The sequence below is a fragment of the Piliocolobus tephrosceles genome, chromosome 5 (genome assembly GCF_002776525.5).
Source record: "Piliocolobus tephrosceles isolate RC106 chromosome 5, ASM277652v3, whole genome shotgun sequence".
Lineage (NCBI taxonomy): Eukaryota > Metazoa > Chordata > Mammalia > Primates > Cercopithecidae > Piliocolobus > Piliocolobus tephrosceles.
Genome location: NC_045438.1, coordinates 58,569,293 through 58,581,435, shown reverse-complemented (window position 1 = coordinate 58,581,435; position 12,143 = coordinate 58,569,293). Strand labels below are relative to the sequence as shown.

Sequence of the window (12,143 nt, the reverse complement as noted above, 5' to 3'; positions counted from 1 at the left end):
AGATCCTATGGATTAGCTGCAGATGATGAACGCTTGCTTCCTCCAACTGCTATCTTCCTACTGACTCATGAATTGACCTTGAAGGCACCACAAGAAAGTAACAAAGAGGAAAAGACAATTTCCCAAGAATAAGCACGTTTACCTCATTCTATATTTGTTATTTCACTTTGGGGATGATGTTTACAGGATTCTATATTTGTTGGTCCACATTTAGGGCCATGTTTACAGACTTCAGAGCTCTCGATTCCAAAATTATCATTCGTTCTGTCTAAATAAATATAAACTGAATATAAAACTACTAAAAAGCTCTGTCAGGCATTCATAACCAGTAGTGAAAGCATAGTTCTATAAGTTCACTGTTTAAACAAAGCTAGGTGATAGTTCCCTGTTTGATTTTAACCAAAGATGATGCATGTCTCTACTAAAACTAACATGATTAAGGCAAACTACCTACCAAACATGGTTAAGCCTGCCCAGGATGACAGCAATAACTTTTTTGCTTAGTAATTCACTCAATAATAATAGACTTTCCAAGCATTTACTAATCTAAACAAGGTGACAGAACCTGGTACTACATAGTTTTGTAGTAGGAAAGAAGAGATACTTTTTGTTGCTGTATGTAATTCCTGTGTTGAAATTGAGAATAATATGGCAACACTGTGTTTAGAGAGAACATTCTCTGTTGGATTATTTTGTTGTATTTTCCTGGTGACTTCAATATTCTAATACTCGCTGGAGAAGAAAATAATAGAAGTCTTTGGCACAGATATTTGCTCGGTGGTGATATAATGAAACCCCTCCTAAGTCCTGTGAATAGCCTGTGTCAGCTCAACTGCAGTGAGTCTCTTGTCAAATGAGATGCTGTGCTCTTAATTTGGGGATGGGTATGGCAGCCGCTCACTGTAGTGGCAGGAGTGAGAATTCAGTCATGAGAATAGCGCTGCACAACACAGGTTCCTAGACAAAACAACAACAACAATGGGGGAAATGATGCCGGAGTTGGTGACTCCACGTCTTCGACACAGATCAAAGTTTCTATTTCCCTCTCAGGCATGAAGGAAAGCAGCCATGCCGAAAGCCATGCAGACAGGGCCTGAGGACACATGCGGGTTTCCACCGAACGGCCACAGTACTGTTAATATGAAAGGAAAACGAAACAAACACACCAACAAAAATGGACACAAGGACAACCCCCTCGGAGATGGATTTCCTGTTAGGTGTTTCGCTTTCTTGGTTTGGGTGTTCCTTTCGTGGCCAGATGTCACGATCTTTAACAGTTGCAGAGAAAACGCCCAGGTCCCGCAGCAAGTCGGGGTGTGTTGCTACCTACCCGTACTGGTCAGGCTGGTGCACCATGGGAGCCTGAGAGTTGCCATAGTTGGGGTGCTGGGAAGAAAACATGGGGCGTCCGCCAGCCCCAGACTGGCTGGGATAAGCAGGCGACCTAATGTATGGTGGCCTAAAGTGGAACAGAAGAACAGCTTCTTGGGATTTGTTCTGATGCACAAGCATGAATCCCTGTCCATCTGTCACCCCCATACGTAGGTGCGGGGTTTACAGACCACAGAGGCAAGCTGACTACCCTGCATCCTGCCGCTGCCTGAGGGGTGGGGGGTATAGAAAATGCCTATAACAACAGGGTGGGACAGGCAGAGAAAAGTAAGATTCTCACTTCTAATCTCCATTTACCATTTTAAAGTATAGCTTTGACTTTGGTAAAAGCAAATAAGAAGATATACAGCCCCCATTTAAAATCCTGGTGAGCTAAAATGGGCAGCAAGTTGAAGGCAAGGCTTTGGAATGGTCTACGCATTAGAAACAGAAAATGGCAATGCATGGATGTGTATTTATGTATTGATCACTTCAGAATGATATAAACACTGACTCAGAAAGGGGGCACGCATGGCTTTGTAACCACACAAAATCATGCCTGGCTCTCTGTGGCTATCTTCTGAGGTCCCTCCTGAAGGCTGCGTACCAAATGCAATCAAATCCTTGCTACTTAAAAAAAGAAAATAACTTGTGCTTTATGAGTTGCAACAATGGACAATTCATTTAAACTTGAATTCGAACTTCAATTTGAACAGCCAAACCAGTTTTCACAGACAGGTTTACAAAAACATTCCCTAAAGCCTGTGTGGGTTCAGCAGAGGGCTAGACTGCTGGAGTTCAGAAAATTTTAAGTAATTGTCATGTGGAGACAGAAGGAAAGATAATGATTGATTTTCGTTTTATTTCCTCAAGGGAAATTTATTATTATTTGGAGAAAACAGTAAGACTGGAGGGGTCCCACATTCCCCAGATAGCAGCTTCAGAGGAAAAGAAAAGACACATTTAAAAACACACGCCCATACATGCACAGACACACACACACACACGCACACACATGCACACACGCACACACACATGCACACACGCACACACACCTTAGCTTTTGTTTCCCTTTGACAAAAATCAGAATCTTCTACCTTTGCTTCTGAAGATACCATTAAGATACACATCTTTCAAAGTACTCTGCTTTAAAACACATTTACAAGTGCTTTTAAAATGTATTCACCTTTGCCTTATAAATTTTTAATTATGTTATTTTTATCCAGGTCAAGTATTTACTTCAAAATTAATTTTTAATTCGGGATTAAAAATGAGTAATTGTAGCTAAACCCTTTCGCTTTATCAACTCAAACTTTCTAAAATATTATCTTTGCTTTTTAAACCTCATTTTGGTTTGGACAGATAGATGTGCCTGGAAAAATAAAATATAACGTAAGAATGTAAAGTATATAAATCTCACACATATACGTTTAGACAAACACACAATAGACGTATGTATACATACAAAGTTTGTATTTTATGAAGATTCTTGTGATAGGGTGAAAAAAAGATGGGGAGTGTGTTTCCTTTTCAATGTTTTAGATTTTAAATTGTTCCTAAAGCTTTAGTATTTCCTGCTTAAAAGTCACTGCTTCAGTTGGTACCACGCAGACACTTCCCTGTGCAACCGGATCTGGTTTGCTGCTGCAATGACTATTCACAGGCATTTCAAATCACCTCCCACGACTGATGTGCCCACCGCTCATATTCCTTCCTCATGTATCATAAAACATGGTTCGTCACTTATTTCTCTGACCTTGACGCTACAGAATATATTTAACACAAAAAGAAGGCCAAGCACAGTGACATTCTACTGCTCTGTGTGACCCCGGGGAACAATGCAGCTATGTGCGCAGTCATGTGGTCACGCGTAGACACACAGCGTACCTGCCCGGGGCGTGCTCCTGGGTGGCGTACCTGCTTTGTGCTGAGTTCGCAGCAGCCTGCATCACTGCTGCGGCTGCCTCCTGTGCCTTACGGTTCACAGTTGGCATTGGCGGCCCCATTCCTGGCCCTCCCTGCTGAGACATGCCAGGAGAACTGGGGGTCATGCTGCTCATATTTCCAGGAAATGGTCTGTTCTGCATCCCAGCTGATGGCATTCGTCCCAGGGGCACAGCACCACATGGCTGGCTTGGCCCTTGTCCATGCATCTGGTTGTTGGCACTGATACCCATACCGGGCCCTGGGCCGCTGTAGCTTGCACTGGGCACCCCACTATACGCTGGGGGTCTGGAGTAGTTACCTAAACAAAAAGCAAACACAAAGTAAAGCCTTTTATTTAAACTTGTGACAACATTCACTGGAAATACTTTTTGTCCAACAATGTGATCAGCAGGAGTATTAGTCATGACCCTTATTGGCCCTTCCTGTTGGCGCTGGCGCAGCTGCCAGTCTCAAACATGCTCTCTCTGCACACTCCCAGGCCCTCAGAGAGTGGCTCAAATACAGACAGCCCCAGAGGACCACTGCACTGATGAAGAGAAATTCAGACTGGTCACAAAAAGAAACAAACGACAAACAAAAACCAAACCCTATGAATAGGCAAGGGATACCGAGTGCTGCCTCAATCCATTCACCACCACACATTCTCATATTTCAACCAAAATGGTGAGCACCACTCTGAGATCACACCACTAGATCACTGCTGCCTTCAACAGCCATGTGAAAGGGCTCCGCAAGACAACGTGTAAGACGAGATACACATATGGTCAAAATCATCCCTTAAAACCCCACAGGAAGGTGTCCCGCGGGAACCTGACATGAGCCCCAGTTTTCCTCTAAGTTGGGAATAATTTTTTTCTTTCTTTCTTTTCTTGCTTGGGTACCAGATCGAGCAGCTGGTTTGTGCTGGCTGCCACAACTCGAAAAACTGTCCCAGCACAAGCACGGCACACGGCAGCAGGAGAGCTGGTGGGCAGGGCCGGGGGCGGGGGTGAGGGCCGGCGGGCGGGGCGGGGGCGGGGGGGAGGGCCGGCGGGCAGGGGCGGGGGCGGGGGGGAGGGCTGGCGGGCAGGGCCGGAGGCGGGGGTGAGGGCGGCAGGCAAGGATGAGGGCTGGCGGGCAGGGCCGGAGGCGGGAGTTGGGGTGGGGTGACTGATGGCAGGCAGGGCCCGAGGCGGGGGGGTGGGGGGGTGGGTGGAGAGGTGGGGTGAGGGACAGAGGGCAGGGCCAGAGATGGGGTGGAGGGAGGGAGGGCAGGGTCGGAGGTAGGGGTGAAGGATGGCGGGCAGGGCAGGAGGCATAGGTGAGGGATGGCAGATGTTTTCCCTTCCCTTTCATACCTTTTACTTTGTGTGTAGATAAATTCAAGTAAATCAAAGATACACAATACTACTTCAATCATAATTGAACTGCTGAACCACAGTGTGTGCTGGGCACCTGGTTAAGTGTTTTGCACCAATGAATTCATTCATTTCTTCCAATAACCACGTGAAATATAGATAGCCCCAGGACTCTATTTACAAATGAGAAAAATCAAGAGCTAGAAGATTAGGACTGAAGCTCTAGCAAACTGACTCGGGGACCCATGTCTTCAACCAATAAAACGTGCTGCCTCCTGATAAATGAGTGTTGAAATCACATAAATGTAAAAGACAAGTGTGTGTGCGTGGAATATGGATTAGTGTTTCCCAATCAGTCCTTACTACTTTTTGGAAGCCTTTCTCCATCCATGTAACATAACTATACACTTACTATACACCAAAAGCTGTTCTAGGCACAGGTGACATAAAACTAAATACAATCCAATTCTTGCACTCGAGAAGCTCACAATCTACATGGGTGAGCATACGTGTGTGTGCATGCGTACGCACGTATGGTTATGCATGTGTGTGTGTATGTGCAGTAAAGCAGTAAGGGTAAAAACAAGAAAAAGTGTAGAAGCAAAACAAAAAAAAGCATGCAATGTGAAAAGTGCAGAGAGAAGGGAGAGTGAATCTGATGGGGGCTGCAGGCTTGAGGGCCCCCTTGGTGGGGGCTGGTGGAGAGTCCTCTGAATGAGCACTTCTGGAGCTGAACCCTCAAGAGCTAGCTTCAGGGACTGGGAGAGCCTGCAGCTGGGTGAGCCTCTGCATTGCCTGCCTGCAGGACCTTAGGGAAGTTGCTTTCATCTTTTCTTGTTTCATTCTCTTCTCTGTAAAACAAAGAGAATCCTAACATTGTCCATGTGAAGAGGTGTTCTCAGGATTAAACCATATAATGTATGTAAAGTATCTAAATTGTGGGTGCCACTTGATGGGGGCTTCATTGTTGGCTGGGGGCTATGGCAGAAGAGGGGAAAGGGCACTTATGGTTGAGAGGCTGGGGACACCGGCTCGATGGCAAGGGCAGACTGACTTGGGACAGCCACTGGGGCGCTGTGTGTGGCTGTCGGCGGGTAGAGGGGAGAGGCTGGGTCTGGCAGGGCCTTGTGTACCAGGCTTCTAAGTTTGAGGTTTATCTTGTTGATAAGGAGGAGCTTCTCAAGGATTTCCAGCAGAGACAGGATTGGAATAATAACTGCAATAAAAGCAAACACTTAATATTTACTATGTGCTAAGCTCAGTTCCAAGTTCTTTGTGTTAACTCACTTAATCCCCAGATCAGGCCTAGGAGGTACACATTATTATAATCCTCATGCTGGAGATGAGGAGCCTAAGGCATAGGGCTGTGAATAACAACAAATGTGCCACGGTCACGTGGCCCACAACTGGAGGAGGAATGTCTGAGCCAAGGCAGCCGGAGTGTAGTTTAGAGTCCAAGCATGACACATTCTGCTATACAGTCTCTCAAATATTTAAGAAAAATCACATTTATGTAACAATGTTACCATAATGGTCAAAACCGGCTTTCTTAAATTCACACATACAAAGTTCTATCACTTACAAATCTGCAAGAGACCTCTGCAGACTTCTCCACATTTACTGTGCGTCTGCTCTCTGTGAGAGACACTGCATGCATTTTCATTTGGCTGTCTGGGAGGCATGTGTTATTCCTTACAGGCGACGCACGGGCCACTGTCCGTGCAGATGTGGGCAGGCACACTTTTGTCAAGGGCCAGATAGGAAATAGTTTAAGCGTCTGGGGCAAACAGTCTCTATCATGATTACTCAATCCTGCCACTGTAGCCCCCAAAGCAGGCACACACACAGATGGCAGTAGTGATGTTCCAATAAAACTTTATTTACAAAAACAGGTAGTGGGCCAGAGCGGGCCACAATCTGTGGACTCCTGACACAGACCGGTCTTGGGACAAGCTAATAAACTGCTACACTAGCAACAGCAAGTAAGACCTGGTCAAGTCAGCAGCTTCCTTAACCCCGAACACCATCTGGAAGGCTGAGAAAGGCTTCAGGGGATGCCGGAGTGCACAATGGCAGATCTGAGGAACTGGGAAAGAAAGTGGAAGACAGAGGGGAACAGGAAACAGGAACAGGAGAGGCACAGCAAAGACACTTTGGGTGCGCTGGGCCACATGCCATTAGCCTTTTATTGGTGGCTCCTTAAAGTCAAACTGCTTCGGCATGAAGAGGCACTGCTTTTGCACAGCTGAAGTTTGCCGATACCATCAAAACTCTGTTTTCAAGTTAAAAATAAAAAATAAAAAAACACCACTCTTCATCAGTTTCAAAGTTCTTTACAAAAATTTCTTAAGTTGCTTCTGAATCTCCCATCCCACGGGACACACATACACTCCGTTTTCCCGTCACGCAGTCTTGGCGGAAAAGGCACCTTCTGTGCACCCTGGTAGGCGGGCACAGAGCAGGGGCCAGCTGCTGGGCCCTTCCTCTTCCCACGCTTACCCAGAGAGAGCCCCAGTCCTCACGACTCTTCCCTGTGAGAAGGAATTCAGATTCCTCCTCCTCCTCCTCCTCCTCCCTGAGCTCACATCCCCTTCGCTTCCAGATGATCTGGTAAGATCAGTGAGATACAGTGCTCCTTCTTGGCTCTTGCTTTTATTAAAAATAAATATACTCATTCATAGTTTGAATGCACAAGTAATTAATTCATATACTTATGCCATTACTTGAGGGCTAGTTTCCACCCTCCCCCAACACTGGATAAGTGACTTGGTAAGAAACCTTTTTCAGTGAAAACTTATGTGCCTTTGCTTTAGAAGGAAATGAAGTAATGCTTTAATCTTGTTTTAGAAAACAAGCGTTTAGACTATACCCATCATGTAGTTTTATTAGAGAAAGAAGGTTTCTGAGTTTGTTGAACTCTGCTTATAGCTGAAATGGGGAAATGCTGGCACTCCAACTTCCTGGGTTTAACTGGCAGTCAAGGGCTGTATTTTAATGAACACAAAGGAAAGAAACTACTGAGATGTTTAGTTACTCTGTACCCTACCTTCATCTCTCACTCACGTTATGCACTAAAGAGAGAAGAGCTGTGTTTCAATAGCTTTGCTCAATTCGGCAGCTGGTCTTCATCTTCTGGCAGGAAGCGTCTGCAACCCGGTGGAGTACGCGTTTGAGCACAGCCATGCACACCAAGACATGTGTGTGTGCACTTGTGCTTAGAAAGGCGCTTAGGCCTGGGGTGCCAATCTCTTTCTCTCCAATCAGTTGGGTTGATTCCATGAATTGGCACTCAAAAGCGCGTGTCAAGGAAATATGTTCTAATTACAGAGGCCTCTATTGGATAGAAGAAATACAAAGTCCCCTTTTCTTTTCTTTGAAACTTCCCTCATTAGACTCACGTGCCTGGATAAAAATAGTTTCTAAAGGCTTAAAATGGTTTAAGAGGCAGCAATGGATAAAGCACAGGCTTCAGAATCTGGGTGTGAATACTGGTTCTGACACTCCCTAGCAGTGTGACAAGTTGTTTAACCTCTCTGAACTGTGGTTCTGTCATCTGTAAAGTGATGACGATAATGAATAAGAGGCGGAAAGTAACAAGTGCAGCGCCAGGCACAGCGCTGCCTAACAAATGACAGCTGCCATCGTCATCAACGGCCATAACAACATCACTAACATCACCCCCCCTCATCTTTTAAAAATGTGTGCATGGGGCAAAAAATGATTCATGCCCCCCAACTACTCGATAACGTATCTTTCTTCTCAAAATAAACAAAAACCAAATATGTAAGCCAAGCAAAATATGAGAGGAAAAGCCAGGAATGAGAAGTGCAATCTTATTTCCATGTTTCTCTAATAGGTTAGTAATTTGTTGGCACTGGCTTTGACAGAAAACAGATGGATCCAGCATTAAGCACAATGAAGGCGGCAGATGCCGGGCCAGCCCACCTCAGCTGGACTGGTCTTGCAGCCAAGTCCAAGAGCCCACAGTTTTCAAGTGGGTTCATCTTGGCACACTAGCTTTGGAAAATTGGTCACCAATAGAATTCAGATTTCTACCCACCAAGAGTTCCATTCAAGTCCAGAGGGAGGAAGCAGAAACTAGACTCTATTCAAGTCACCATCATCATTTCAGGCAGATCACAAAAAATTCTGTACCTGACTCCAGAAAATTTAAAGTTGCTAGTTACAATACATATTCAGAGAGTACTACTTTTTGTAAACTACTAAATGTTTCCACTCATATATGAAATTTTGCTTCTAAGTTTCAATCACTCAACAGTTATGAACAACTACTGTGGGCAAGGTTCTGCGTTATTCCCTATATGGTGGAGGAGAAAATCGAGGCGCATGCCATAAATCAGAAATCTTACCCTTGTGGGAAAAAGAAATGCATAATTAGCTACATACTATGATAAAGGCAGTTGTGAATGAGGGCTAAATATGCATTTATCTTGTCTTGTAGCCAGCAATGTTTACCATTTTCATAACAGTCACTACAAAATATTGTGGGTTTTTTTTTGAGACAGAGTCTTGCTCTGTCACCCAGGCTAGAGTGCAGTGGTGTGATCCCGGCTCACTGCAACCTCTGCCTCCTGAGTTTAAGTGATCCTCCCACTTGAGCCTCCTGAGTAGCTGGGTTTACAGGCGTGTACTACCATGGTAGGCTAATTTTTGTATTTTTAGTAGAGACGGGGTTTTGTCATGTTGCCCGGGCTAGTCTCAAACGCCTGGCCTCAAATAACCCACCCGCCCTCGCCTCCCAAAGTGCTGGGATTACAGGCGTGAGCCAACGTGCCCGGCTTTGTCATGTCTATATTGAGATATAAAAAAATCTATAATCCTGTAATCGACAGCACAATCAAGGTACAAAATATTTATCTCATAAGAAACGAAAGGAGGAGAAAGTTCCCTCTTTCCCTTCTGTAAGTCAACCTCATGCCCACCCCCTGGCAACCACTGATCTGATTTCCGTTCATGTCATTTTACTTCTCTACAATGTCGCATGGAGTCGCACAGTATAGGCTTTCGTGCTTGGTTTCTTAGCATCATGCCTTTGACATCTATCCACACCGTTGCATGCATCTGTGCGTTCCCTTTCAGTGCTGAGTAGTAGTCCATTCTTGGATATGGTTTCTAGTTTTTGGCAATTATGAGTAGAGCTGCTAAAAATTTGTATACAGGTCTTTGTGTGGTAGGAATATGTTTCATTTTTCTTTGTAAAACCCAAGAAATGAGATTGCTTGGCTGTATGGTAAGTACATGTTTATAAGAAACTGCCAAACTGTGGCTGTATTATTTTTATATATTCCCGTCAAATACTGTGTGAGAGTTCTAACTGCCAGCACTTGATATTCCAACTTAAAAAAATTAGCCATTTGAATCAGTATGTAATAGAAATCAATTTAGCTTTAATTTTCATTTTCCTAATGAAAAAAAATTTTGAGCATTTTTCATGTATTTATTTGTTGGTTATCATATTTAAGTAAGATCTTTTCTGTGAAAAACAAAGTTCTATTTCAATACAGCTTCTTTCAATTCTATGTTTCTACTTAGATCTATCATACAATGCTGCTCTTTTAGCCAGGGAAATGTATCAAGTAGTTAGATGATCACAAATACAGGTTCATCAAAATGAAAGCTGACTTACCACAAGTTGCATCAAGTCCTATTTGTGGGAATAAATACACAGAATTTGTTTTCTGAACTATATATAAGGTACCATATTTCTCTTAGGTCAATATGCATTTAAAAATTACTTAAAATGTAAAACTTACAATGTTACACAAAGTTTGTAAAAGAAGGAGAAAGACCTATTATCTTACCTTACAGTGTCACTTCAATGTTTCACTTTTGGTAGTTTTTTTCCATTTATGTTACAACAGTTATTGTCTTCCTTTTTAAAATTACAAAGTAATGAAAACTCAATACAGAAAATATGGAAGCATAGAAACAGACAAAAATTATCCTTAGTCTCACCCCACAAGGATAATATACCAGGTACTGCTCTTAGGCATCGAATGGTCAACCCAATACCGGTCAAGCCTCAAGGCAGTGGGGAAGGAGTATCAGTGACTCTGGATTACTCTGCCTTAGCAAAATTCATTCATTTAAGAAAGAGTTATTAAGGGCCTCTTACATGCCAGGCTCTGGGCTAAATGCTGGGGATTCAGCAGTGAATGAAGACAAAGAGCTTATGTTCTGGTGGCAGGAGACAGGCAAGTAAAGAAATCAAGACAATGTCATGTGGGGACAAGAGTGATGAAGAGAAACACAGGAGGGAGGACTCTGCAGAGTGGTGAGGGGAAGGGAGCCATGTGCAAGCCGCTGCCTCTCCCGGGGCAGAAGTGGATCCCGGACTGGGGCTAATGTCAGAGGCAGACCCCAAGGGTACGTGGGTATGCTCAGAGGCCAGCATCTGATGTCGAGGCAGCCAAGTGAAGAAGAGAGGCCTCCCAGGAGGCAGGTCTCACTGTCTGGTTCTGGGCAGGTGACCTCTGGAAAGCTACCTGTTACTCCAAAGCTCAGTTTCCTCCTCTATAAAAAGGGTGTAATAAAAGATTCTCTATCTCATGTGGTTGCTGCAGAGAAAAAAATATAGTAACTATTGTAGGACAACTGACAATGAATAGATAAAATCAGCCAAGGAATAGGCAAGAAAGTGTTCTTTTTATTTTTTTCGAGACAAGGTCTTGCTGTGTCGCCCAGACTAGAGTGCAGTGGTGCAATCTCAGCTCACTGCAACCCCCACCTCCCGGGTTCAAGTAATTCTCCTGCCTCAGCCTCCCGGGTAGCTGGGATTACAGGCGCATGCCACCACATTAGGCTAATATTTGTATTTTTGGTAGAGATGGGGTTTCACTGTGCTGCCCAGGCTGGTCTCAAACTCCAAGGCTAAAGCAATTCACCCACCTCGGCCTCCCAAAGTGTTGGGATTATAGGTGTGAGCCACTGCACCTGGCCCAAAAGGTGTTCTAATAACTGTATAATTAGTGAAAAGAAATTGTCTTTACATTATCATATTGCATATATGCCTAGTTTTACTTTCATCACGCACAGACACACAATTTATTTCTCAAATAGAAGAATGTATAAAAGGTAAGCACTGACATTAAAAAATATATAAAGAGGCCGGGCACGGTGGCTCATGCCTGTAATCCCAGCACTTTGGGAGGACGAGGCAGGCGGATCACTTGAGGTCAGGAGTTTGAGGCCAGCCTGGCCAACACGATGAAATTCCATCTCTACTAAAAATACAAAAAATCAGCTGGGTGTGGTGGCGGGCACCTGTTATCCTAGCTACTCCGGAGGCTGAGGCTGGAAAATTGCTGGAATCCAGGAGGCAGAGGTTGCAGTGAGCTGAGATTGCGCCACGGCACCCCAGCCTGAGCAACACAGCGAGACTCCATCTTAAAAAAAAGAAATATATATATATATATTACATACACACACACACACACACACACACACACACACACACACACACACACA

At 44.3% G+C, this 12,143-nt stretch overlaps 1 protein-coding gene across 5 annotated transcripts in view; it reads right to left on the bottom strand.

The window, feature by feature from the left end:
- Positions 1-12,143, bottom strand: part of ARID1B (AT-rich interaction domain 1B) — a 440,617-nt gene that overhangs the window by 58,121 nt on the left and 370,353 nt on the right. For 3 of the 5 annotated variants that reach the window (XM_023206077.3, XM_023206081.3, XM_023206079.3), the window contains one exon: positions 3,259-3,616. In XM_023206077.3, the coding sequence (XP_023061845.2) occupies positions 3,259-3,616 (358 nt within the window). The remainder of the gene's footprint in view (positions 1-3,258; positions 3,617-12,143) is intronic. The other 2 variants (XM_023206082.3, XM_023206078.3) reach the window with 1 other exon arrangement.